At 45.5% G+C, this 27,325-nt stretch overlaps 1 protein-coding gene across 2 annotated transcripts in view; it reads right to left on the bottom strand.

Moving 5' to 3' along the window:
• Nucleotides 1–16,256, bottom strand: part of LOC143930927 (ovostatin-like) — a 113,078-nt gene extending 96,822 nt beyond the window's left edge. For both annotated transcript variants that reach the window (XM_077455616.1, XM_077455617.1), the window contains exons 1-3: nucleotides 16,095–16,256; nucleotides 9,540–9,723; nucleotides 5,824–5,980 (exon numbers count right to left, since the gene is read on the bottom strand). In XM_077455616.1, the coding sequence (XP_077311742.1) occupies nucleotides 5,824–5,980; nucleotides 9,540–9,723; nucleotides 16,095–16,159 (406 nt within the window). In that variant the 5' untranslated portion in view covers nucleotides 16,160–16,256. The remainder of the gene's footprint in view (nucleotides 1–5,823; nucleotides 5,981–9,539; nucleotides 9,724–16,094) is intronic.
• Between the last annotated feature and the right edge of the window lie 11,069 nt (nucleotides 16,257–27,325).

The following is a 27,325-nucleotide window of genomic DNA, read 5'->3' as shown; positions in this document are numbered from 1 at the left end:
GCCTGAGTTCGCCCTCCTGGGGATTCAGGAGGATGAACAGCGCCCACGGTACAGTAAGCTGTTGCTTTCCCTCCTGGTGTTTTACGCCCGGAGGGAGATTCTCCGGCACTGGATATCGTCCTCGCCCCCTACGGTGGAATTGTGGGATGCTGCGGTTAATGCTGTCCTCCCCCTATACAAGTTGACTTATCTGGTTAGAGGGTGCCCGCAGAAGTTTGACCGGGTATGGTTACCTTGGGAGGAACAGTTTTGAATTCTTGGGATGTTGACGTTGGGCCTCCCCCTCCCCCCCCTCCCCCCTTTGCCACTCCCCCCCACCTCCCCCTCTCCCCCTTCCTCCGTACTTGTACTTTTGGTAAGGGTATGTTATGGGTCTATATGTGAGTCTGCTGTATGGGAACATTCTCTTTTTCTGTAGATTTGCTGTTCTGGCTCGTTTGCTACGTTGTGTTATTTTTGGATTACTTCTGTGCTGTACCAGTCTACTGAGATGTCTGCATATTGCTTGTTTTGTTTTGTCTTCTCAATAAAACCAACCATGTTGTTAAAAAAAAAATTACATCAGCTGACTTAAAATCTGCTAATCTCCTCAGGGTTTGTTTCAGGTATCCTATGGGGTTTTAATTTGGACAATATACGTTTGCCAAAGTAAAAATCCTATCCCCTAATTCTCCCTTCAGGAACAAATATCGGCCCTCGGGGTCGGTCAGCCTATCGAGCAAAGTGAACCTATCGCCACTCCCTTGGCCCTCCTTATTGGAGAATCCCCCTAAAACCAATTCGGGAAGTTATCAGAATATAGCTTAGTATTGGTATCATGAGTTAAATGGGTCTCCTGCAGAAACACCACTTCTGCTCCATATTGCTGCAGTTCCTTTAAAAGTTTATACCTTTTATCAGGAGAATTTAGACCCTTTACATTATATGACATAAATTTTACTTCTGTAAAATGGACCCCCTTTTTCTTTTTCCTTCACCTTTCCTTCCCTTTTTTTCTTTTCTTCTCTTCCCCCCCTCTGCAAGGAATATCTTCTCCCACTTTTCCCTCCTACCCCCCGCCCCTCCCGCATTCCCCCGGCCCAATCCTGGCCTTTACTTTGCATTAGGGGCTCGACTCCCTTCTGCAAGCATTACCTACCAGGGTGTGACTCCGACTGCGGCCCCCCACTTCTGTACCCCCTCTCCCCCTTAGGAGTAGGGATCACCCATTACAGACAAGGAGTGGTGAAGCCAGGGCCCTGCCTATTCCCTCCACCAATCCACCCTCTGCAAAAATACGGATGAAAGGCTTAGAAGACCAAAGCCAAAACCATCATCGTCCTCTCCCCCCCATCATCCAACAGTCATTTTCGTTAATTATTTGCGTGGATCTTTGGGGATCTTGGGGGTTGGTATTCCCAATTTATTACAAAAGTCCTCCAATTCGTCTAGGAACTTTGGCCTAATAGTTCTTCCCTCTCTTTGAACTAAAAGGGCTGCCGGAAACCCCCAGCTATATCTTATGTTTGCTCGTCTCATTTGTTCCAATAGAGGTTTTAGTTGTCTTCTCCGCGCCAGAGTCCCCGAAGACAAGTCTGTAAAGACTTGCAACGTTGTCCCATCATATTGTGCCGGAGTCAGCCCTCTAAGTTTACTCCAGATCTTGGCTTTATCCTCGTAAAGGTGAAATTTTATAAATCACGTCTCTCGGTACCTCTTCCCTTAATCCTGGGGGTTTCCTCACTCTATCTTCAGCTCTTAACCTTCCTCTCTTCCAGGATAGGGTTAAATATTTTCCCCATTTTTGCTCCTAAATCTTCCCCCTGCTGCTCTGGCAAGGCTCTAATCCTCAAGTTTTGGCGTCTGCTCTGGTTTTCCTGTTCCTCCAATTTATATAAAATGTCCCTGTGAACCTCTTGCATTTTTCTTGCATGAATTTTTTATTCAAGTATTTCCTGGGCCCGTTTTCCCATTAGTTCCTCTGCTTCTTCTATTCTCCTTAGCAGGTGTCCCATATCCGCCCTTACAGTTGAGATCTCTGCTTTAATTGTATTTTCTAGTTTCTTGAGCATTTCCTGCATTTCGCCTTTTGTTGGTATTTGAGAGGTATCCCTCTGCTCTCTTCTTTTACCCTCCAAATCTGAGTCCGTCTCCTCCCCGGAGGTGTCTCCCAGTATCCCGGCTGGTTTTGTTGCCTCTTTCTTCCTCTCCCTTCCACCCCATTTTTTTCTAAACCGGGGCTTTTTTGACTTGTTTCCTTGAGGTACTTCTGGATCGTGCTTGTATTTAGGCTCTCGAGGCTTTAGAGTCATTCGCTTTTTGGTTTCTTCCCCTCATGTTGTCCCTCTTTGTCTTTCTCCTCCCCAGGGTTCCCCCCTTATTTAATTGCTTCTATGAGGTAGGGAGAAAAAAAAAAGGGTAGACCGGGGTCAACACTCCTATCTTAATACCCCACTGGGGACGGGTACAAGTGTCTAGGTCCTTTCCTCAGAGATGTATTCTCTAGTACTTAGCTAGTAATTAGCTCAGATCTCAGGGCACTATGCAGCCTGCTCTTCTCTGTGACCCAGTACTCATCACTTTATATCCTTGCCTTTGCGATTTAAGTCAGAGTTAGATCAAAATTTATATCAAGTTGGTGTACCCCACAGCTGGCATACTATTAAATGGCCATCAAACCAGATATCCGAATGTCCAACCCAAGGGGGGGTCTTATTCAAAAAGTTACTCAGTACTGTATAAAAAAGACACAGTTCGTAATATGGAATAGTTCATAAGCAGGGCTTTTCAGCATATATATCAGGAGAGTGCCTTATAGGGGCTCTAGTTAGTTTTTCAGTCCATCAGCCACCTCTGGCAGGTTCGCATACACTCATTCATTTTAAGCACTCATCCAGACTCCAGAGCTCCAGGGACTTCCTGGTAGTAATTGCGCTTCTGTTATACTCCTGCTATATGTCTCAGGCCTTAGCAAGCCACAATTTGCCACACAGGTGTACCCAAAAGAATGAGAAAAGTACTATAATCTGACCTGTCCGTAGCTCTTTCTTTCAAAGTCCGTCAGTTTACAGGGAGATCGCGGGAGCAGGAGGGCGGGGGGGGGGGGGAATCAGGGGGTTCCCACATGCTGGCGGGATTCTCTGTACCATCCACCATCAGTGCACGTCTCCGGGTCTTGCTAGCGATGTTCCCAGGCTCGTACGGGCGGGCAGGCAGGTGTGGACAGCAAGATGAGATGCGGCTTCATTTACGGAGCGTCGTCCCCTCTCACTGCGCTCTGCTCCAGCTGATTCGGTGGGGCCTCCTCCATCCACTCGCGTGAGTGCTGCCGTCAAGCCCCTCTCCTCTCACGTACGATCCATCCCCCGGGTCTGGTTCCTCCATTCTGTCAATAGGTGGCACTGTTTTCTTTGCCATTCGTAATAATGAAGCCACAGCAAGATCAAGTTCTGAATATGCATCTCTTTCAGCCAATCAGGAGTTTCAGGCCACTGAGCATGCTGGGAAAGAGTATATATTTGGGAGGAAGTCAGGTGATCAGGGTCCGCTCACCCAGACTTTGGTCTGGTGTGGATGTGAGGTCTGGAGTCTGAGGCCTAGGGCCTGCCAGAGAAAGATTGTTCCTCACCTGGGGGCATGAGGGGAGCTTCCTGTTGCCTGGGGGCATGAAGAAAAGGATGGAGTTCTGAAATTAAGTACCAGAGGTTACTCTTCATGAGCTGGGGACTAAAGAGACTGGGAAAGCAGCAAGGTGGACTCATCCAAGGAAACCCTGCACAGTGGTGTGGTTTTGGTTGCTATAGGAGACAGCTGTTGCTACGTAGGTACAGAACATTGGGTGCAGGCCTAAGGCCCTTGTTCTGTATACCTTGTGGTTTTGTTTTTGGAGACTGCTGATCTGTCTGCATATTGTTCTAGGGTGTCCTGCACAACAAGCATTTTTCTGTTGTGAGAGAAACTCACTTTTGTTCATCCTAAAAGTGACTGGTGCCCATCTTTTCTACACCTGTCCACACCCACCATGCCCAAGAACCAGCACCATGATGTAAAATGTCAGCCCTCCCTGATGCTGGGGAGGGGGGGGGGGGGGGCTACATTAGAAATGTTCCTTCAGGGCTGTTGCAGACAGGAAAAGCAAATCTGCACCAGGGACAGAGATATCAAGTCTCCCCCCTCCCCCCATCCCCATCCCTCTTAAAGTAGGGGGAAGGCTAGAAGCCCTGTCAACTTGTCTGTGTCAGCTACAAATTTACCTTCACTTCCCATCTGGGGAAACAATTGCCATTGGACAAGCGAGGGCAAATGTGTCCAACAGAGCCCCGGATAAGGTTGGGTATTTTATTATATTTCTTCAGTATTGTCACATGAAGATGACACTGTGCCGCTGGTATAACTGTAAATTTACTGTCCCTTCAAAAATACCACACACATCCATTAACGTCTAAACTGCTGCATAAAAAAAGTACACCCCTAAGTGAAAAAGTCCAAGTTGGGCCCAATTAGCCATTTTCCCTTGCCGGTGTCATGTGGATCGTTAGGGTTACAAGGTCTCAGTTGTGAATGGGGAGCAGGTGTGTTGAATTTGGGGCCATTGCTCTCTCTCATACTGGTCACTGGAAGTTCAACTTGGCACCTCAAGGCAAAGAATTCTGAGGATAAAAAAAAAAAAAAAAAAGTTGCTCTACATAAAGAGCTATAAGAAGATTGGCAAGACCCTGAAACTGAGCTGCAGTATGGTGGCCAAGACCACACAGTGGTTTAACAGGACAGGTTCCAATCAGAACAGGCCTCGCCATGGTCAACCAAACAAGTTGAGTGCACGTGCTCAGCGTCAAATCCTAAAGGTTTCTTTGGGAAATAGATGCGAGTGCTGCCAGCATTGCTGCAGAGGTTGAAGGGGTGGGATTAGCCTTTAGGTGCTCACCACGCATTGCATCAAATTGGTCTGAATGACTGTTGTCCCAGAAGGAAGCCTTGTCCAAAGATGATGCACAAGAAAGCCGTCAGTTTGCTGAAGACGAGCAGACTAAGGACATGGATTACTCTAAGGTCCTGTGGTCTGATGAAACCAAGATAAAAGTATTTTGTTCAGATGGTGGCAAGCGTGTGTGGGGGGGCAACTAGGTGAGGAGGACAAAGACAAGTGTGTCTTACCTACAATCATGCATGGTGGTGGGAGCATCATGATCTAGGGCTGCATGAGTGCTGCCAGCACTGGGGAGTTACAGTTCATTGAGGGAACCATGAATGCCAACATGTACTGAGATATACTGAAGCAGAACGCCTCCCTTCGGAGACTGGGCCACAGGGCAGTATTCCAACATAACCGTCAAGACGACCACTGCCTTGCTAAAGAGGCTGAGGGTAAAAGGTGATGGACTGGCGAAGTAGGTCTGCAGACCTAAACCCTATTGAGAATCCTCAAAAACAGAAGGTGGAGGAGCGCAAGGTCTCTAACAGCCACCAGTTTTATGTTGTCATGGGAGGAGTGAAAGGACTCCAGTGGCAACATGTGAAGCTCTGGTAAACTCCATGCTCAAAAGGGTTAAGGCAGTGCTGGGAAAAAAAAAGTTGCTACACAATATTGACACTTTAGGCCCAATTTGGACATTTTCACTTAGGGGTGTACTTTTTTTTGTTGCCAGAGGTTTAGACATTAATGGTTGTGTTTTGTTATTGCGGGGACAGCAAACGCACACTGTTATACAAGCTGTACACTCACCACTTTACATTGTAGCAGAGGGTCATTTTTTCAGTGTTGTCACAAAGATATAATGAAATATTTACAAAAATGTGAGGGGTGTACTCACTTTGAGGAAAAATAAAAGTTACAGAATATAGTACCTTTCTGGCCACCCTTGTACAGTTCCTTGTCTGTCCGGATGAAGGCAACATTGCCAGTTGGAGCGAGGACCACGGACCTGCGAGCTGTGTAATTGTAGCTCCCACTGACAGCTCTGACAAGGAGGAACACCGGAGTTGGTTGTTTCACCTCTGGCACCTGTGCAGATGGAGGACAATTAGAGACAAAAGGATTAATGAACTGATTCTGCATATTGTAATACCAGATGGAAGTTTAAGGCTAGTGTTTAGGCAGGGTTGCTAGTACATTTACCTACCAGGCATAGTTGCCTTTGGCCAAATGTTAGGGGATAAATTCCACCCCAATTCTGGAATTGCTGCACCTCCCTTCTGTCACTAGATGGCCGGGTATCTGGTGACATTAGATAAGACAAGGGTGTTGCAAGGACAGATTAGGAATGGATAGGGTTTTTCAGCCAATGGGCAGGGATCTCCTTGGGTCCCTTGGCCTGCTGAGAGAGCCCATTTGGGGTGAGGTCAGGTGATCTGAGTTCTGCGTTACCTAGTCAGCTGTCTGGGTGGATGTGTGTTGTGCTGCTAGGCCAGAGCCTGATGCCTATCCTGGGCACATCTGGCTGCTAGGCTGTCTGAGGGCCTATCCAGAAGCAAGAGAGCAGCATAGGGTTGGGATTGCAGTCCAATCATAAGTGACGGTTCTGCCAGCTGGAGAACCCGTCATGAGTTGGAGGTAGAAGGGAGGCTGTTACCTCTAAAGGACCATCCACTTTATTACCTGGGACCACAGTGAGTAGCTGAAGCAAGTACTGGAGCAGTATTCTCACCAACCGGGGACAGTGAAGAATTGGGAAACTTCAACAGGTGTCAAGCCAGTGGAGGTGATGCTTGCAAAGCAGCTTTGCGTGCCCATCTATGGAACGAGCAGGCCAGAGGAGTGACACTTGAGTATCTGAGTGCCAAGCTAGGGACCCAGACAGCAGAGGTGACACTGTGCAGGCCAGTGGGGTGACGCATGAGGAAGATACTCGGTGAGAAGGTTGGAAGAGCTCAGGAGATCAGCAAGTCTAGTGAGAGAGACTGGGAGCTCAGTGGAGTGAAGATCTACAAGAAGTGATTGTAGAGGAAGTAAAGAAGACGTTCGCTACAACTTGTTTTAGAAACTGTGCCATAGGAGACAGCAATCCTACACATGCAGATGTAGTGTCTTGCTGAATGCCTTTCCCTGAATGGCTGTCTACCTATAGAAGTCACGGAGTCTGCTAAATCACATTGAAACCGCTAAAGGGTGTCCTGGCCCTAAACCCTCTCCCCCACAGTTCTGTTCAAGAGAAAAGCAATCTCTTTGCAGTCAAGAAGTGCCCATGAATCTACCTTGCATTACACCCACTATGCCATGTAACCCACTCTACACAGAAGAATGTCAGCTGTCCCCAACTCTGGGAGGTTCTTAGACCAAACGGGACCTTGTTCACACCATTGCAAATTAGATGTGGTTTCTCTGCATCAATTTGCAATAGCAGGAGGTTTTGATTGGCTCTCTATAGAGCTGGTTCACACATCTCCGCTATGGCTTTGGTGTATTCATACATTCAAATTGCTAATCATAAAGTTAGTTTTAAACCATAGTGGGAGGAATTAAAAAAAATAAAAAAAAATAAATAAATAAAAGCAGGATGAACATTTTTCTGACATGTGTATGTGGTTTTTGTTTGAGAAAAAAGTCATAAATTAGAATTTTAAAAACGAAGAAAAACAAAAATCCAATTTGTCAAGTCATCGATGCACTGAGAATTTTTGGATGTTTGAAAGTCTGCCTACTGTATGGCCAGCTTTAGACTAAGACTAGGGTATAGTCTTAAAGTGGAGCACCAACCAATAAACCTTTACTTGAGGTCACCTTCTTGCTTTGCTGTCTGGTAAAGTCCAGGGTTTTCTGTGATGGCAGACTACCTAAATTATCACTGATTGTAGTATACATTGTTCTTAAAGACTGGGGTGAATAAGGATGTTTGGGTTGAATGTGCAAGTTAATTTTTTTTCAAAAATTAACCCTGTTTCAATTTTTTTTTTTTTTATAAAAAAAACAAATAACGCCCACCACAAAACAAAACCTTTGTATTGATATGATTGTTATAGATTTTTATTCATTGGAGGGCATCCCTGAGGAAGCCCAGGATGGGGGCAAAACATGTTGGGAGTTACAGCTAAAGTGCTGTAGCCATAAAAATCATGTTTTGTGTACTTTGTCAAGTCATCGATGCACTAAGAATTTTTAGAGGTTTGAAAATCTGCCTACTGTATGGCCAGCTTTAGACTAGACTAAGGTATAGGTCTTAAAGTGGAGCACCAACCAATAAACTTCTACCAGACAGCAAAGCAAGAAGGTGACCTCAAGTAAAGTCCAGTTGAAGTTCTGGCAATTTCTGTATTACAGTTACTATTTGATTGAGGGCTTAAACATTTGATTTGCTGCAGAAAAGGATAGAGAAGCTCATTTAGCTGCGCTTCTCCTTTGGATCACAGGAGTGCAGTTTGTTCTACAGGCCGCTATCGGCTGACATCACAGACTGGTCCAGATCGCTAAAACATGGTCAGGATCCTCCCACAACCCTGGACAGGCACCTGACTCAGCCTCTCAGTGAGCTACTGAGAGCCTAAGCCAACCGCTCTCACCCCCTCCACAGCACGGCTCAGTACTCAAGCGCAAGGGGTGGGGGGGGCAGAGACTAGTGACCGACAGTCACCAGCTCTCTGCTCATGGAGCCCTGAGAGATGCAGATCGATGCTCCATTCATGTAGGAAAGTGTGATTCTTGGAGAGTCCTACTTCTTTTAAATACCCTGTGCTAAAAAGGAGGGTAGAGAGCTGGACTGTTGTGGAACTGGACAGGCGGTGGTCCAACATACCTCCTGTCTTTCTCACACTATCGCTATATGCCTGCTGTACTTATATGAAAACGTATCCTGTTCTTTGTATTGCTTTCTTTACGTGAAAACCATGTTCCTGCCAGTCCCTCCGCTTTCCTATTAAAAACTGACCAGACTAGGCATGAGAGCACAGCTTGGTCAGCTATCTAGCACCCAACCCCCCTGCACAACCATTCACAGGGTAGACCAGTGTAGTGCGGTTTCTCCCTCCCTATAGATCAGTTTGTTTTGACAGCACCAGGTCCTGCTGTGAGAGTTCAATGTCGGTGGAAAAGCGAGAGTGTGTGTGGTATGAAGTATTCCATCTACCTCATTTGTGTGGATGGAAAATGAATCAGTTGTAGTTTCAGTTCAGCCTAACACCACACACACACACACACACACACACCTTTTGACCCTCTGTTAGTGTCTTTAACACTTGTCACAAAGACAGGAGGATTGGGCTACAATGAGAAGTAACAACTGACACCTTCCAACCCTTCATCATTCTACCTAGAGCAAGTTTAGCCTCGAAATGTACTTTAATGGCACTTCCACCAACCAGTCCCCATTATGGAGAGGTGTGCATTCTCCTTGGCTGGCTGCCATACTAATTACTTCATAAACTTGTTATTGTGCGCATGAACATTTATGCCCTGGAAACAGGTGGAATACATACATACATAAGAATATCTGCTCATCAGCCACAAGTTCAATCCACCGGATGAGTCCTTCAGCTAATGTTGACTGCCAATCAAGGCCTTCCTGTGAAGGGCACCACTTCTCCTACCCCCGTTACACCACAGCTAGAAGTAAAAATATCTCAACACTAACCTGCAATTCATAGGTTTTAAAGATGTCACCGGGTGGGACTTGCTCATCGATAACAGTGTAGTTTGTTTCACCAACTTCAAGGATGACCTGAACATCCACGGGATCGGTGTGCCGCTTGACTGTCAGACATGTCTTTCCTGTCTCTCCACTTTTTAGGAGGCTAGGGATGAAAACTGAAATTTGCCTGCCAAAAATAAAAATATACACAAGATAAATAGGCATTCAGTACAAGTCCCAGAATTTTATCATCTGTTGAAGGATCTCTTTGTCATGATTAGAGAGCTGCCTAGAACCAGACCAAAGTCTACCCACACTATACTGTCATCATATGTCTGCTTCTTTGAAGAACATTTCACTGCATATCATGTAGAACCTCATTGTGCCATTTGTTAAATTTAGTTTTTTGGCCTCCCTGTAGCCAGGGAGAGCATTGATTTGTTAGGACTGCTTTTGGCTCTAATTATCGGCTCAATTACTACCGCCCCCATCCCCCCACCGTTTTCCAAGGGACCCTGGGACATAGTGGGTGGGAGAATATGACCTCAGCCTGCATGTTAATAGTTCTCCAGTCAATCCCTGGTCAATATAGCAGATGATCAGCAGGGGGCTGGGGGAGGTATAAAGGGGCTAGAGTCAAGAGCTCTTTCCTGAGGGAGCAAGACCCAGTGTGAAGGCTATGAACTACACCCGCATCCCTGGGACATCTGCCTGGCACGTAAACACATTTTGTGGGAACCCAGCTTTGGCTTGGCTGGGAGACCTCTGCTCCATCCTGCTGGAGCATTTACAGAAAGCCTCCTAAAGATGCAGGACACAAGCAACTGGATTGTAGAAGTTGACTGACATTGCACGTGGCTGCCAAGTGATCAGGAAATAGAGAGTACCAGCCTTCTGGATCTAAAGACCATCTTGGAGATCAGAAGTTACCATTTGTACACTCTGGACTGTATGCCTGTTAAAGAGCCTCTGTTTTTTACTGTTCATCTATACACTAACTCTTCAGGGTGAAGGCACCTCATTTAGTGTCCTAATTTTCAAGTTTAGTTACTGGAGTATCCCTAGGCTCGCCATCAACCTATCCAAGTTCTCCCCAAAAATAAAAAGAGCTGCATAGCCCATTTACTGACTGCGTAGAAAACATTGTGTGCCTATCAGAGAATGGAACCTGGGATCAAACCGCCAGACCAATCCAGTTTGCCCACTAAATCAGATATCTGGTTCATGAATGGACTAGCACCAGGCACAAAGGTTCAGGTCACTTTGAGGACTTTTTGAAGTCTTTAATAGTTAAGGGCATCAGATACAGCCAACAGAAGCCTCATCCTTCAGGACTTGAGCAATCTGCATGAATAAAGTCACAACAGAATGAATAAGGGAACCTGCATTAAGGCTTGATGAAGACCATCATCTCCTGAAGGCACTCTAGACAGACGGCTGCCTACAGTGCTGTTAGACTAGTCTTCATGAAGATGAACATTTGTACCAAGTTCTCCCCTGTACATATTCATGAACCTGCCATTGGGCAAGTGTCTTCTTGTGTCGTAATCAGAGAGGTAGTAGCCTAGGACCAGAGCAAGGGCCAGCCATACTAGACTTTAATCCAAATGGATTTGCTTTACAGTAGGTCCACCAGAACCCGATTTATTTTTATTGGTTCAGCACATCAGGTCACACACACATATCAGACACCAGATTAGACCAATTTACTTTACGATAAAAAAAAAAAAAAAAAAGTTACCATGCATCATCTGCTTTTTTGAGTATTTTTTTTTATACTAGACTTACTGAGATCTACAAAAAAATGGTAAAAGTTGTAGCTTGGCACCAAAATCCAAACTGCAGTCTAATGTAACTATTAGCCTACAGGTCACACCACGACTAACAGATACATTTGTGAGACTCAAAAAAAAAAATCTTGGCTGACTTTCATAAATTTCACACACTAACACACACCTATGAAACCACAGAGATCAAAACATCCTAAAAAGCTAATACAATTATACAAAGGGTGGAATAGCAAGGAACATGCAATTAAAGCGGTTCTTCACCCTAAAGGGGAAGTTCCGCTCATATGATCCTTCCCCCCCTCCGGTGCCACAATCAGCACCTTTCAGGGGGGAGGGCAATGCAGTTACCTGGATAATCCAGGTATCTGCACCCACTTCCGGGCAGACCGCCGCAGACCCCCGCAGACGCCCCGCCCCCCCGTTGTGTTCTGGGAAACACACAGTTCCCAGGACACAGCGGGGGACCAGAAAAGACGCGCAGCGCGGTAGGGAACCGGGCAGTGAAGCCGCAATGCTTCACTTCCCGATTCCCTGACAGAGGATGGCGGCGGGGGCAGCAGCGAGACGAGCGATCGCTCGTCATCTGCCGCCGACATCGCTGGACTCTGGGACAGGTAAGTGTGATTTTATTAAAAGTCAGCAGCTGCAATATTAGTAGCTGCTGGCTTTTAATTTTTTTTTTTTTTCGGTGCAGAACCACTTTAAGCTGTAATCTTGAAATGTGCCAAGAGAAAGCAGATCATCAAGTAATGCCTTCTATTTATGTGTCCTTGAGTGACGGTTTAGATTGGAGAGCCATAACCACAAATCTTTACACAGGATATAGGGGTGCCATGAACATTGAGATATAAAATGTGTCCCAGAGAGCATGGGTTGCAATATAACAATTTGAAATGGACTCAATGGCGTGTAGTGCCCACCACAATTAGGTGGGTGCTAAATAGGTTTAGATAAGGTAAGTGTTAGGTACATTTTACTAGAGCCTTGCACTTTTAGGCCTGGTTGTCCGTTTTGGGAGAGGGGAGGGACAGAGTAGAGGTAGTTGTGGCCACCTGCACTCTGACCCAGAAAGATTCCCCTTTACCTTCCATTGGAAATGTTCTGGAAGGGAGACAGACTTGGGACTGGGGTACAGGCAGCTTGTATGGAGAGCCCTGGACCAATCATTGGCAGGGGCAGGACTCGCATATAAGCTGGAGGTCACATGCAAGGAGTTGGAAGCAGAGAAGGAGGAAATATGTAATGAACATGGAGCAGGCTTGAAGGCCTGAGGGTTCAGAGACCTCAGTGCTGGATGGTCCTAGCAACCACAATGTAATCCAGAGAGGTGGACCGGGCATCCCAGCCTGGGATGTGCCCGACCATGCTGAGGAAGAAGTAACTGAAAAGAGGACGGAGTAAACCGGGATCGACCTTCTGTGGCAATCATGGACTGTCGATGGAAGAGAGCAAAAGGTAGTGCAACCCAGCAGTGCTCATCTGTCAAGGACTTTCCTGAACTGACGCCGGGAGGATTGCAGGAATCAAGATAGGCAGGTGAGGCCTGGGGCTTCCAACATCCACATACCACAATGTCTTTCAGAGGGGCATTGGTCAGTTCACTACAGGAAAGGACACGGGACAGAAATAGGAACCAGAGTGTTAGAGGTAATGTATTCTCTAACTGCTATGTAACATTCTTCAAGAAAGTAATAGAAGTTTTTCTAAAAGGTTATCATGGACTGTCTGCAGTTTGTTGGAATTTGTGCAGAGGCGGAACAAGTTAACTGAAAGGTATAAAACGCGCCCAGCAGTTCCCAAGGGAGTAGTGCGCTACAGGTGTGAATATTGTATGTCTCAGGATGATGGGCAATAACTAAGGGAAGCAAAGAAACAAAGGTTAAGACAGTGACATTTGGCATCACTAGTGCCTCCTGTTGTAGAGCAGAAATAGTGTGAACCGTCATACTGTCTGATCTCCGTTTAGATTGGCCTTCAAATGACCAATCTGATCAGATACATTATTTTTAGGGCTGTGTAAATTAAAGATTCATTTCTCGATTGCTCAAAAAAAAAAAAAAGACCCGATTAATCAAAATTCTTTCGATCGGTACTCTTTCTGCTGGCTTCCGGGTCTTTAGGGAGTTCCGGTGAAGTCACTGACATCGATGTCACCGGACTCCTCCCCTCTTCCCCAAGTGCCTCCGTCTGCTAACGAAGAGATGGTTGCATGTGAAATGCCCAGGAGAGCAGCAGTTTTTGAAATACTCAGACCAGTCTGACTGGCACCCACAAACATGCCACGTTCAAAGTAACTTAAATCCCCTTTCTGATGCTTGGTTTGAATTTCAGCAAGTCATCTTCACCACATCTAGATTTCTAAATGCATCAAGTTCCTGCCATGTGATTGGTGGATTGGCAATTTGTGCTACAAAGCAATTGAACAGGTGTACCTAATAAAGTGGTTCATGAGTTTATAACTATATAAATCAGACCAAAATGAGGAAGAACTAGGGACAGAGGGACTATGTTCCAAATCAGGGGCATTGCCTTGAAATGAGAGTTGGGAGATACACATGAACTGTGTAGGTCCCTTGCATTGTTCCATAATTATGACCAGCTTTAGGGACAGGAAAGGATTCTGCATGTCAGAAAAGCTGAGGAGTGCAGACCAGTAATCCCAAGTTATCAAACCTTGGTGCCAATTAGGTTTTAGATACAGGAAAAGACATGGGTGAGCGAGTTTGGGGTGGAGGAACATGACTGGCCTGCACAGAGTGCTGCCCTTAACCCTTAACAGAAGGCCTTGAGGATGAATTAGAGCAGAGCCTACAAGCCAGGACTTCTCACCCACCTCAGTGCCTGACCTCACAAATGCTCTTCTGGAAGAATAGTCAAACATTCCCATAGACACACTCCTAAACCTTGTGGACGGCCTTCCCAGAAGAGTTGAAGCTGTTATAGTTGCAAAGGGCGGGCCAACTCAATATTGAACCCTACGGACTAAGATGCCAATAAAGTTCATGTGCGTGTAAAGGCAGGTGTCTCAAACCAATGGCCCTCCAGCTGTTAGATGTCATGCTTGTAAGTGCCCATTCACACTACCGCGACTTGTCAGGCGACTTAGTCACCTGACAAGTCGCGCTCTGTACTGTACTATGGAACCGTTCTAATAGGAGCGACTCAAGTCGCTCCGACTTAGAAAAAAGGTTCCTGAACTATTTTTGGGGCGACTTCAGGCGACTTGCCTTGACTTCTATACAGTCGTCGTTTTGCAAGTCGCTGCTGAAGTCGTGTGCAGGTTGCATCTAAGTTGCGCTGCAAGTCGTGTCGCCCCTGTGTGAACGGGCACTAACTGTCAGCCTTGCAATGCCTCATGGGAATTGTAGTTTTGCAACAGCTGAAGGGCCAACAGTTTGAGACCCCTGGTGTAAAGGCAGGCATCCCAATACTTTTGGTAACAGTGTATGAAGGATGCCTGGCCAATCAAGGGAGATCATATGAAGATGTGTGGCCAATAATGGGCAATTTCCAAGATTCGTGTCCTCTGATGTTACCGAGTGTTGGGCCGCGTACACACGGGCGGACTGTTCGCCCAACTTTGTTCGTCAAACAGTTTGACAAACAGTCCGCTCAAAATTAGCATGAGCGGACTTGACCACACACGATGAACGAACAGTCCGCTGAAACCGTGCGCGATGACGAGAACGGCACGTACGACGGGACGAAAAATACGACGTCCTATACACTGCAATGCAACCTTCGCCGTGTAAATTCTTTCTGAGCCTGCGCGAGACTTAGGCCGCGTACACATGCGCGGACTGTTCGCCCAACTTTGTCCGTCCAACAGTTTCGGCAAACAGTCCGCTCAAAATTAGCATGGACGGACATGGCCACACACGACGGACGAACAGTTTGCTGAAACCGTGCGCGATGACGTGAATGGCACGTACGACGGGACGAAAAATACGACGTCCTATACACTGCATTATAACTTTCGGCGTGAAAATCCTTTCTGAGCATGCGCGCAACTTTGTTTGACGAACAAGCCTACACACGAGCGGACTGTTCGCTGAAACAAGGTTTCAGCGGACAGTTTTACGGAATTTCCGAAAAACCTTGTTCGTCAAACTGTCCGCTGAAACTGTCCGCTGAAAGCCCACACACGAGCGGACTGTCCGCCCAAACACTGTTCAGCGGACAAAGTTGGGCGAACAGTCCGCCCGTGTGTACGCGGCCTTAGTTTGACGAACAAGCCTACACACGAGCAGACTGTCTGCTCAAACCAAGTTTCAGCGGACTGTCTAACGGGAATTCCGAAAAACTTTATTCGTCAGACTGTCCGCTGAAACTGTCCGCTGAAACTGCCCGCTGAAGCCCACACACGAGCGGACTGTCCGCTGAAACACTGTTCAGCGGACAAAGTTGGGCGAACAGTCCGCTCGTGTGTACGCGGCCTTGGACTACTTGTTCTTCTTGCACAGTGTGCCAAAAATATAATAGTAGACGGCTCCCACCCGGCCGTATATATGCATTGGCACACACACACACACACACACACACCACTGTGGCATGAACTGGCCCTCAGATTTTATACAAAATATGGTTAATTTTATATAGATATAGATATAGATATATATAGATATATATTATATAAAAAACTATTATTTTTTTAAATAGACATATACCACATTTATATAAACACAGATGAATAGATATGATGGAGCCAACAGGTACACAGGAACTACAAAGGAAAGTAATCTATAAGTCCCTATAAGACGTAACTTACGGATCAGCATTGCCTGCAGGGATGACACACAGGAAGCACAGGGCCAGCAGATTTCTCCTCTCCATATCACCAGGTACACAACTCCTCACCCCTGTCCCAGATCCTCATCGCTCACCTGTCTATATACACCTGAGAAGGGGGCGGGGACTTCCTCATCCTCTTCAGCCAAGACCGGCTAAGATGAAGATATGCAAATATACTGGAATGTATTTTCCTCGTATGTCAGTAATAGGCTCCACTCACAGCTCCTGCTTTACAGATCATTAGGTAAGAAGGTCATCTGGATTTGAGGAACCAGATTTTTACAAAAATATTTGAAAATCTGTTTAACCACTAGCCCTCTGGAAGGTTTTACCCCCCCCCCCCCCCCATAACCAGGGCATTTTTTGCTATTTGGCACTGCGCTATTTTAACTGCCGGGTTCGCAGTCATGCAACGCTGTACCCAAATGAAATGTATAGTTCCCCCCCCCCCCCCCCCAACAAATAGAGCTTTCTTTTGGTGGTATTTGATCACCCCTGCGTTTTTTCTTTTTTCTTTTTTTTAATTTCTAAAGATGTTTTCTACTTTAACCACTTCAGCCCCAGAAGGTTTTACCCCCTCCCTGACCAGGCGATTTTTTTTTTTTTCCGTTATTTTAACTGACAATTGTGCAGTCGTGCGACGCTGTACCCAAATAAAATTACGTCCTTTCCCCCCCCCCCACAAATAGAGTTTCATTTTTGGTGGTATTTTATCACCTCAGTGGCTTATTTTTTGCGCTATAAAAAAAAAATCGTCAATTTAATAAAGAAAAAAAAACATTTTTTTCCTTTCTGCTATAAAACATATCCCATAAAAAAAAATAAAAAAAATGAATTTCTTCATTTAGGCCACTATGTATTCTGCTACATGTTTTTGGTTAAAAAAATAAATAAATAATAATCCCAATTAGCGTATATTGATTTTGTGCAAAAGTTATAACATCTACAAAATATGGGAGAGATTTATGGATTTTTTTTTTAGTTTTTTACTAGTAATGGCGGCAATCAGCGTTTTTTTTTTTTTTTTTTGGGGGGGACTGCAAAATTGCGGTGGACAAATCTGACACTCAGGCTGCTCTCACACTGAAAGCGCCAGCCGCTAGCGGTAAAGCGCTGCTAATTTTTAGCTTTTCGGCCGCTTAGCGTAGGGGTTAAAAACGCCCGTGCTGCGGCACTTCTGAAGCGTTGCCCATTCATTTCAATGAATGAACCCTGTTTTGGGTGCTCCTATACAGGGCTCCCAAACCACCCCAAAGATTCTGCTTGCAGGACTTTTTCTAACGTCCCGCAACTGCACTGCCGCAGAGTGAAAAGTCACACTAAAATGAATGGGAGGCGTTTTTCAGGTGCTATTTCTAGCACTAAAACCCCTGAAAACGGCCTCAGTGTGAAAGGGGTCTAAGTGATGCTTTTTGGGGACCAGTGACACCAATACAGTGATCAGTGCTAAAAAAAATGCACTGTCACTGTACTAATGACACTGGCAAGGAAGGGGTTAACATCGGGGCGATCAAAGGGTTAAATGCCTCCCTAGGAGGTTCTTTCTTGCGGGGGGGGGATGCTTTGACTAAAGGAAAATAGATCTGTGTTTCTGCTTAGCAGAAACACAAGATCTCAATTTTCCCCTCTGGCGGGCATCGGGTCGACCCGTTGATTGGCTCCCCCTGTGTCCAATCACAGCAGGGGAGGGTCTCCGGTGGCGCACGCATTCCCAGACCTGGAAGAAGAAATCACGTACAGGTACGTGATTTTGCACTTAATGGCCGCCCTGCTGCAGTATATGTACGTTGGATGGTCCTTAAGCGGTTAAAATTTAAAGGGTAACTCCACTTACCGGGGGGGCGGGGGAGATGGCAAATAAAGAAAAAATGCTATAGCGTATACAATTGCAAGACAAGTCATATTGTAATTGAATGTTATTAAAAATGACCTTTCCTTCTCAATCTGCAGCCGCTGTAATTTTCTGAAAAAGCAATATGGCCACCTGGAAGGTTTACAGAACGCCCCTCCCCCCCCATAAACATAATTTCCTTGAACGGCTCACTGAAGGGATGCAGACCCTGCAGCTTTCCTCATTAGAGCCCTGCAGGTGCACAGCTGATTGATAATTATAAAACCGCTCCCATTAGGCTGTTTCCCACATGGATACAGACAAACACACAGGGATTGCTTCAAGATAGCAAAAGATAAGAATCTGCAACAAAGTTTGCTAAAATCCCTGCAATGTACATAGATTTTTATTTTATTTTTTTTTATCATCAAAGTGGCGTTACGCTTTGATATCATCCATAAAATAAAAAAAAAATACAATTTCTTCATAAATGTATGCCAAAATATATTCTACTACATGACTTTGGTGAAACAAAAAAAAATCCCAAAGAGTGTATATTACTTGGTGTGTGTGAAAGGTAAAGTGTCTGCAATCTATGGTATTCTGTATATTCTTTAATTTTATGCAGCTATAGACACTATACTAGAATGGCAGAGATCAGCAACTTAGTGTGACTGTGATCGTGCGGCGGGCGATCTGGCTCTAATTGATGCTGCCTGGAAGGGTCACTAATACAGTGATCAGATATAATACTGTATACTGACACTGTACCAATAACACTAAAGTGTAAAGTGGCGCAGTTTTCCTGTGTTTAGAACAGTACCATAGCAAAATGACATTTCTAAAGGGGAAAAAAGTCATTTAAAATGCCCTCAGCAATATAACAGCTGTCATCGAGCAGACGTGTCACTCGGCGGGAGCCTCCCATGGAGGCGGAGCTGTTGCAGATTTTATTTTTCTTTTTTCGGCTCATCGGGCGGCGTGAGATGGATCTACATTGCGGGACATTTATATATTTTTTATTTTTTAATAAAGGACTTGTCCCAAAGTGTCTCCTGTCTTTTTTACTATTTTTGACACTTTTTTTTTGTGAAATGGTAGGGGTACCCGTTACCAATTCAAACAAGGGTGGAGGCTGGGATCTGGAGATCCCCTTGTTAAAGGGGGCTTCCAGATTCCGATAAGCCCCCCCGCTCACAGACCCCCCCAACCACCGGGCAAGGGTTGTGGGGATGAGGACAAGGTGCTTTGGGGACCCCAAAGTATCCTCACCATGTTGAGGCCATGGGGCCTGGTACAGTTCGGGGGAAATGCTCTCTCGCCCACCCCTCTTTTCCTGTGGCCAGCCAGGTTACGTGCTCGGATTAGGGTCTGGTAAGGATTTTGGGGTGACCCCTAAGCCATTTTTCTTATTTTGGTGCAGGGTTCCCCTTAAGACCTCAATCCAATAGAAAATTTGTGGTCAGACTTAAAGGACTTAAAGATTGCTGTTCACAAGCGTAAACCATCCAACTTGAAGGAGCTGGAGCAGTTTTGCAAGGAGGAATGGACAAAAATACCAGTGGTAAGATGTGGCAAGCTCATTGAGACTTATCCAAAGCGACTTGGAGCTGTGATAGCCGTAAAAGGTGGGGGTGAATACTTATGCACATTGACTTTTTCTGTTATTTTGTCCTATCTGTTGTTTTGCTTTACAATAAAAAAAAAAAAAAAAATATTCAAAGTTGTGGGCATGTTCTGTAAATTAAATGATGCAAATCCTAAAACAATCCATGTTACTTCCAGGTTGTGAGGCAAAAAAAAATGCCAATGGGGGTGAATACTTTTGCAAGGCACTGTATATTGCCGAGATGCAATAATTCATTACAACTGTTTTAAATGACTTTTTTTCCTTTAGAAATGTAATTTTGCTGTGGTATTGTTCTAAACATGGTAAACATGCGCCACTTTACAGGCATACTATAGCCACCCCCCAGGTATGAAATTTAAAGGAATATTTAATTTTTATTGTTTCACTTTAAGCATTATTAAAATCACTGCTCCTGAAAAGAAATGCTCTTTTTAAAACTTTTTTTGCATTGATACATGTCCCCTGGGGCAGGACCCGGGTCCCCAAACACTTGCTATGACAATAACTTGCATATAAGCCTTTGAAATTAACATGTTAGTGTCCCTTAGACTTTAACGGGGTTCCGCAGCTTTCGAATTTGCCGCGAACACAGCATATTGTTTGTTGTTGGCCGACCGTATAAACAACCAAAGTTCAGCCTGAACTTATGCTCGGACCAAACTGTTCGCCCATCCCTATTAGTGACCGGTGGCAATACATGAACCCCCCTCATGCTGTATATTACAAATACTATTGGTAATTAAAGGCTAAGTTCACCTTTATAGAAAAATCTGTAAGGTGAACCTACATAGGATGCCCTCCTCACGCACCCACCTGTCTCGCTGACCTGGAGCGCAGCGATCCCCCACACTAACACATGGGGCTGCCGCCTCACAGGTCCATGGCTTAAAAATCCCCACATCTTAATCTCCAAAATGTTCCTTGTCAGCGGGTATGTTTAGGAGCATCCTAATTGTTCAGCGCAATCCCATGGGTGGTGCCGACCAATCAGAGCCCATGTAGCTTGTTCTGGCACCATGGGCAAAGAGGAGAGAAAGCTGCAGTGATTTCAAATCCCTGAATCGGTACATTGATGATACCAGCTGTCTGTTTTTAAATATTGGTGCTACATTGGCTTTTCTCCAATCAGCTAGTACCATTCCAGTCAGTAGACTGCCAGTAAAAATTAGGAACAATGGTCTGGCAATTACTTGACCAAGTTCCCTAAGTACCCTTGGGTGCAAGCTATCTGGTCCCATCCTTTGTAGCCAGATGTCCTTCCTCATTATTTATGGGGCCAATATGGTCTGTCCTCCCTTTTTTACTGTTTACATACTTAACCACTTTCAGACCGGACCATTTTGCTGGTAAATGACCAGAGGTCTTTTTACACTTTGGCACTGCGCTGCTTTAACTGGTAATTGCGCGGTCATGCAATGTTGTACCCAAACAAAATTTGCGTCCTTTTCTTCCCACAAATAGAGCTTTCTTTTGATGGTATTTGATTGCCTCTGCGATTTTTATTTTTTGCGATATAAACGTAAAAAGACCGCAAATTTTGAAAAAAAATGATATTTTCTACTTTTTGTTATTAGAAAAATCCAATAAACTCAATTTTAGTCATACATTTAGGCCAAAATGTATTCAGCCACATGTCTTTGGTAAAAAAAAAGTCAATAATTGTATATTTATTGGTTTGCGCAAAAGTTGTCACATCTACAAACTAAGGTACATTTTCTGGAATTTACGCAGCTTTTAGTTTACGACTGCCTATCTCATTTCTTGAGGTGCTAAAATGGCAGGGCAGTACAAAACCCCCCCAAATGACCCCATTTTGGAAAGTAGACACCCTAAGGAAATTGATAAGTGGCATGTTGAGCCCATTGAATATTTTATTTTTTTGCCTCAAGCGATTGAATAATGACAAAAAAAATTTTTTTTTTTTTTTTTACACAAAGTTGTCACTAAATGATATATTGCTCACACATGCTATGGGCGTATGTGAAATGACACCCCAAAATAAATTCTGCTGCTTCTCCTGAGTACGGGGATACCACATATGTGGGACTTTTTGGGAGCCTAGCCGCGTACGGGGCCCCGAAAACCAAGCACCGCCTTCAGGCTTTCTAAAGGCGTAAATTTTTGATTTCACGCCTCACTACCTATTACAGTTTTGAAGGCCATAAAATGCCAAGATGGCACAAAACCCCCACAAATGACCCCATTTTAGAAAGTAGACACCCCAAGCTATTTGCTGAGAGGCATGTTGAGTCCATGGAATATTTTATATTTTGCCACAAGTTGCGGGAAAATTACAAACTTTTTTTTTTTTTTTTTTTTTTCACAAAGTTGTCACTAAATGATATATTGCTCATGCATGCCATGGGCATATGTGAAATGACACCCCAAAAAAAATTCTGCTGCTTCTCCTGAGTACGGGGATACCACATATGTGGGACTTTTTGGGAGCCTAGCCGCGTACGGGGCCCCGAAAACCAAGCACCGCCTTCAGGCTTTCTAAGGGCGTAATTTTTTGAGTTCACTTCTCACTACCTATTACAGTTTTGAAGGCCATAAAATGCCAAGATGGCACAAAACCCCCACAAATGACCCCATTTTAGAAAGTAGACACCCCAAGCTATTTGCTGAGAGGCATGTTGAGTCCATGGAATATTTTATATTTTGCCACAAGTTGCGGGAAAATTACAAACTTTTTTTTTTTTTTTTTTTTTTTTTTCACAAAGTTGTCACTAAATGATATATTGCTCACGCATGCCATGGGCATATGTGAAATGACACCCCAAAATAAATTCTGCTGCTTCTCCTGAGTACGGGGATACCACATATGTGGGACTTTTTGGGAGCCTAGCCGCGTACGGGGCCCCGAAAACCAAGCACCGCCTTCAGGCTTTCTAAGGGCGTTACAGTTTTGAAGGCCATAAAATGCCAAGATGGCACAACCCCCCCCCCCCAAATGACCCCATTTTAGAAAGTAGACACCCCTAAATTTAGGGGTACACTAGTGAGACTAGGTAATAAATGGCGGGTGCCCTGAAACTATAAAAAAATAACTAACCAACCAGCGTCACCTGTAACAGTTATATGGTGATCACTGGTGAAAGGGTTAACTAGGGGGCAATCAGGGGGCTTTATGCGGTAGTATATGGGGGTCCCTGGCGCTATAAAAAGCTGCGGCGAACCTAAATACCTACCTGCCTAACTAGCGTCACCTGTGACACTAATACAGCGATCAGAAAAACGATCGCTTATTAGGCTGGGTTCACACTGGAGCGATGCGGGAACGCCACGAATGCGCGGCGGGTTCCCGCATCGCATGCCTCCCGGCGGCAGTTCACACTGCCCTATGCGAACTGCTGGGAGTGTCAGTGAAATGTTAATGACACCCCCAGATCAGTTCGCATATCGCAGTGCGATCTGCAAACTTGGATCGCATGGTGTGAACACCCATGCGATCCGATTCTGCTGCGGACCAAAAAAAGGGTCCCATGCGAGTTTGCGGCGGGTGCGGCGGGTGCGACACGAATTCAGCCATACTATCTGTATAGCTGAACTCGAATCGCACAGAGATCGGATGTGATTTGCACTGCAGTGCGGTGCGAATCACATCCGTTCTCATAAACCGCTGCAATGTGAACCCAGCCTTAGTGACACTGGCGACGGGGGGTGATCACGGGGTTAAACCTTTATTGGGGGGGTTAGGGGGGTACCTTAGAACTAAAGGGGGCTAACCCTAACTGCCCTAACAGTTATTAGTCACAAATGACACCCGCCGGGTGATCAGGGGGTTAAACCTTTATTAGGTAATAAATGGCGGGTGCCCTGAAACTATAAAAAAATAACTAACCAACCAGCGTCACCTGTAACAGTTATATGGTGATCACTGGTGAAAGGGTTAACTAGGGGGCAATCAGGGGGCTTTATGCGGTAGTATATGGGGGTCCCTAGCGCTATAAAAAGCTGCGGCGAACCTAAATACCTACCTGCCTAACTAGCGTCACCTGTGACACTAATACGGCGATCAGAAAAATGATCGCTTATTAGGCTGGGTTCACACTGGAGCGATGCGGAAACGCCGTGAATCCGCGGCGGGTTCCCGCATCGCATGCCTCCCGGCGGCAGTTCACACTGCCCTATGCGAACTGCTGGGAGTGTCAGTGAAATGTTACTGACACCCCCAGATCAGTTCGCATATCGCAGTGCGATCTGCAAACTCGGATCGCATGGTGTGAACACCCATGCGATCCGATTCTGCTGCGGGCCAAAAAAAGGGTCCCGTGCGAATTTGCGGCGGGTGCGGCGGGTGTGGCGGGTGCGGCGAATGGCTGAACTCGAATCGCACAGAGATCGGATGTGATTTGCACTGCAGTGCGGTGCGAATCACATTCGTTCTCATAAACTGCTGCAATGTGAACCCAGCCTTAGTGACACTGGCGACGGGGGGTGATCACGGGGTTAAACCTTTATTGGGGGGGTTAGGGGGGTACATTAGAACTAAAGGGGGCTAACCCTAACTGCCCTAACAGTTATTACAGTCACAAATGACACCAATGCAAAAAAAAAAAAAAAAAAAATGACATTGGTGTCACTGTGACTGGGGGGCAGGGGTAATTGGGGGGGTGATCGGGGGGTAAAGGGGGGGTGTGAGTGTGCCTGGCATGTTCTACTGTGTGTGGGGTGTGTTGGTGCAACTCACCGATCCGCTCTCCTCCGTGTCGGAACGAAAAATACCGACACGGAGGAGAGAATACATCACTTCCTCTCCTGTGTTTACATTACAGGAGAGGAAGTGATGTCACCGGGGATTTCCATTCGTCGGGAGCGATCGCGAGGGGGTGGCCATGAATGAATGGCCATCCCCTCGTCCGGGATCGCTCCCGAACGAAAACCGACCGCCGCAGGCACCGGGCGGGGGCCCGATCGGGCCCCCGACCCGCGGGAGGCAAAGGACGTACATGTATGTCCTTATGCCTGCCCGTGCCATTCTGCCGACGTACATCGGCGTGCGGCGGTCGGCAAGTGGTTAAAGAATTTCTTGGGAATTTTTTTGCTCTCCGCCGCTATGTGTCTTTCATGTTCTATCTATGCTGTCCTTATTGCACCCTTACATATCTTGTTGCACTTTTTATAAAGTCTGAATGCTGATGATGATCCCTCAACCTTGCATTTTTTGAAGGCCCTCTCCTTTGCTTTTATATGCATTTTTACATTGGAGCTAAGCCATCCAGGACTTTTATTTGCTCTTTTAAATTTATTACCCAATGGGATGCATTGGCTAATGCCCTTATTTAATATGCTCTTAAAGCAAACCCATCTCTCCCCCGTGTTCTTTGTTCCTAAGATTTTATCCCAATTTATGCCTTCTAGTAAGGTTCATAGTTTAGGGAAGTTGTCTTTTTTTTTAAATTCAGTGTCTTTGTATTCCCCTTATGTTTCCTATCTGTGTGATTTATACGGAAGCCAACTGACCTGTGATCACTGTTCCCTAAATTGCCCCGTATTTCCACATCCGTGATCAGGTCTGTATTGTTGGTAATCGGTAGATCCTGTAACGCTTTATTTCTATAGAAACTGTACACATTGTATTAGATACTGTGTTCACCACCTCCACTGTATTAGAAACTGTAAAAACAGCAGCACTGTGTTTTATACTGTGTACACCACCAGAAGTATAGTAGAAACTGTGCACACTGTATTGGAGACTGTGTACACTGCTTGAAGTGTATTAGAAACAGTACACCATGGAATGCACTGTAGATATAGGCTAGACTGGATGCAGAGTATATATATATTATTAAAGCGGGAGTCCACCGGGACTCCGCATTTTTTTTTTTTTTTAAAAGCCAGCAGCTACAAATACTGCAGCTGCTGGCTTTTAAAATAGTGACACTTACCTGTCCAGCGCGCCCGCGATGTCGGCACCCGAAGCCGATCTGTAGATCGTCACCCGGGTGCTGCCGCCGCCATCTTGGGTATGGGAATCAGGAAATGGAGCCTTTCGGCTTCATTTCCCGGTTCCCTACTGCGCATGCGCGAGCCACGCTGCGCAATGAGGATGGTACCCGCTGCCTCTGGGATCTGTGTGTTTCCCAGCAGGCAGCGGGGCACTTGCGGGAAGGGGTGGGCACTTGCGGAAAGGGGCGTAAGTTACGCCCCTTTCCGCAGAGAGCTATCCCGGAAGTCGGTGCAGTTACCTGGATTATCCAGGTAACTGCACCCCCCTCCCCCCTGAAAGGTGCCAATTGTGGCGCCGGAGGGGGGGGGGGATTCCGATGAGCGGAGGTCCATTTTAGGGTGGACCTCCGCTTTAAACAGGATTTGTATAGTGCCAACAGTTTACGCGGCGCTTTACAATACGAGGGCAGACAGTACACTTACAATACAAATCAATACAGGAGGGATCAGAGGGCCCTGCTCTTTAGAGTATATATATATATATATATATATATATATATATATATATATATATATATATATATATATTTACAAGAGTGTGTGTGTGTGTGTGTATGTGTATATGTGTATGTGTGTATATATATAGGCTACACTGGATGCATAGCGTGCTGTGATTGGCCAAAGCATGCAGATCAGGTGCATGCTTTGGCCAATAATCATACAGCAATGCACTGTGATCTTGCAGTGCATTATGGGGCATTCCGCGGTGCTCGAATTATCCGCAAACACCCTATAATGTTTGCTGTTCCCCGAATGCACCCAATGTTCGAGTTGAACTTATGTTTGACCTGAACATCGAGGTCTTCCCTAGTGTGCAGTCATGATGGAACAAGAAGGGGTCATCCCCAAACTGTTCCCACAAAGTTGGGAGCATGAAAATGCTTTAAGAGTTCCCTATCTTTCTCCTTAAGCCTATGGGACAGACTGTTGAAGTCTAATGCATTCCACTCCACTCATTCCCCATTAGCTCCATTGTTGGGAAACCCTGATTTCACCCCGGGTCTTAATCCTCAGGAGTTCGCCTGGTGGTCTAATAAGGGCTTGATACGCATTGCTGATATGTGTGACCATAAAGGTATCTTATCGAGAAAAAAAAACCCTAACAGAAAAATATCAACTTTCGGATACGGAGGTATACCGCTACCTGCAGATCGTGTATTTTATGAAGGCTTTACAGCAGGCGAATGATATCACCACCTCCACCTCTATGGAATACCTGTGCAGGTCCATCGATAAGCATACAGGCCACATCTCAAAAATATATAGTATCTTATCCTCAATACCAGAAAAACTATTTTACATGAATAAGTGGGAACAGGATATAGGGGCAACACAAGAACTTGATAAATGGGTTAAAATGGCGCAATCCGCCTCAAAAGCATTTATCAATACCTCACTGATAGAGGCAAATTATAAGGTATTAATGCGCTGGTATATGGTACCTGCGAGAGTGGCCAATTATGCCCCAAACATCTCTTCTTTATGTTTTAGAGCTTGTGGTATGGAGGGCACGGTATTCCATATATGGTGGATATGTCCTAAAGTTAGGCGTTTTTGGATACGTGTTTACAATTTTATTTACACAATAACACAGGTTAACCTAACTAAATCACCACAACAGGCGCCGTTGGGAGACCAAATAGAAGGAGTGCCGAGGCACACGAAAAGATTTATATCATTTATCATTACAGCAGCCAGGATAGCGGTAGCTAGATCCTGGATGGCGCCGGTCGTCCCCTTCGACTTGGTGAAAGCGAAACTGTCATGGAATATGATCAATGAACGCCTCTCAGCA

Source organism: Lithobates pipiens, unplaced genomic scaffold (assembly GCF_037356315.1).
Source record: "Lithobates pipiens isolate NorthernLeopardFrog02 unplaced genomic scaffold, aLitPip1_a1.2 Scaffold_25, whole genome shotgun sequence".
NCBI classification, from domain to species: Eukaryota; Metazoa; Chordata; class Amphibia; order Anura; family Ranidae; genus Lithobates; species Lithobates pipiens.
Note: the sequence above shows the minus strand (reverse complement) of the source record. Positions and strands in the feature narration are given on the sequence as shown.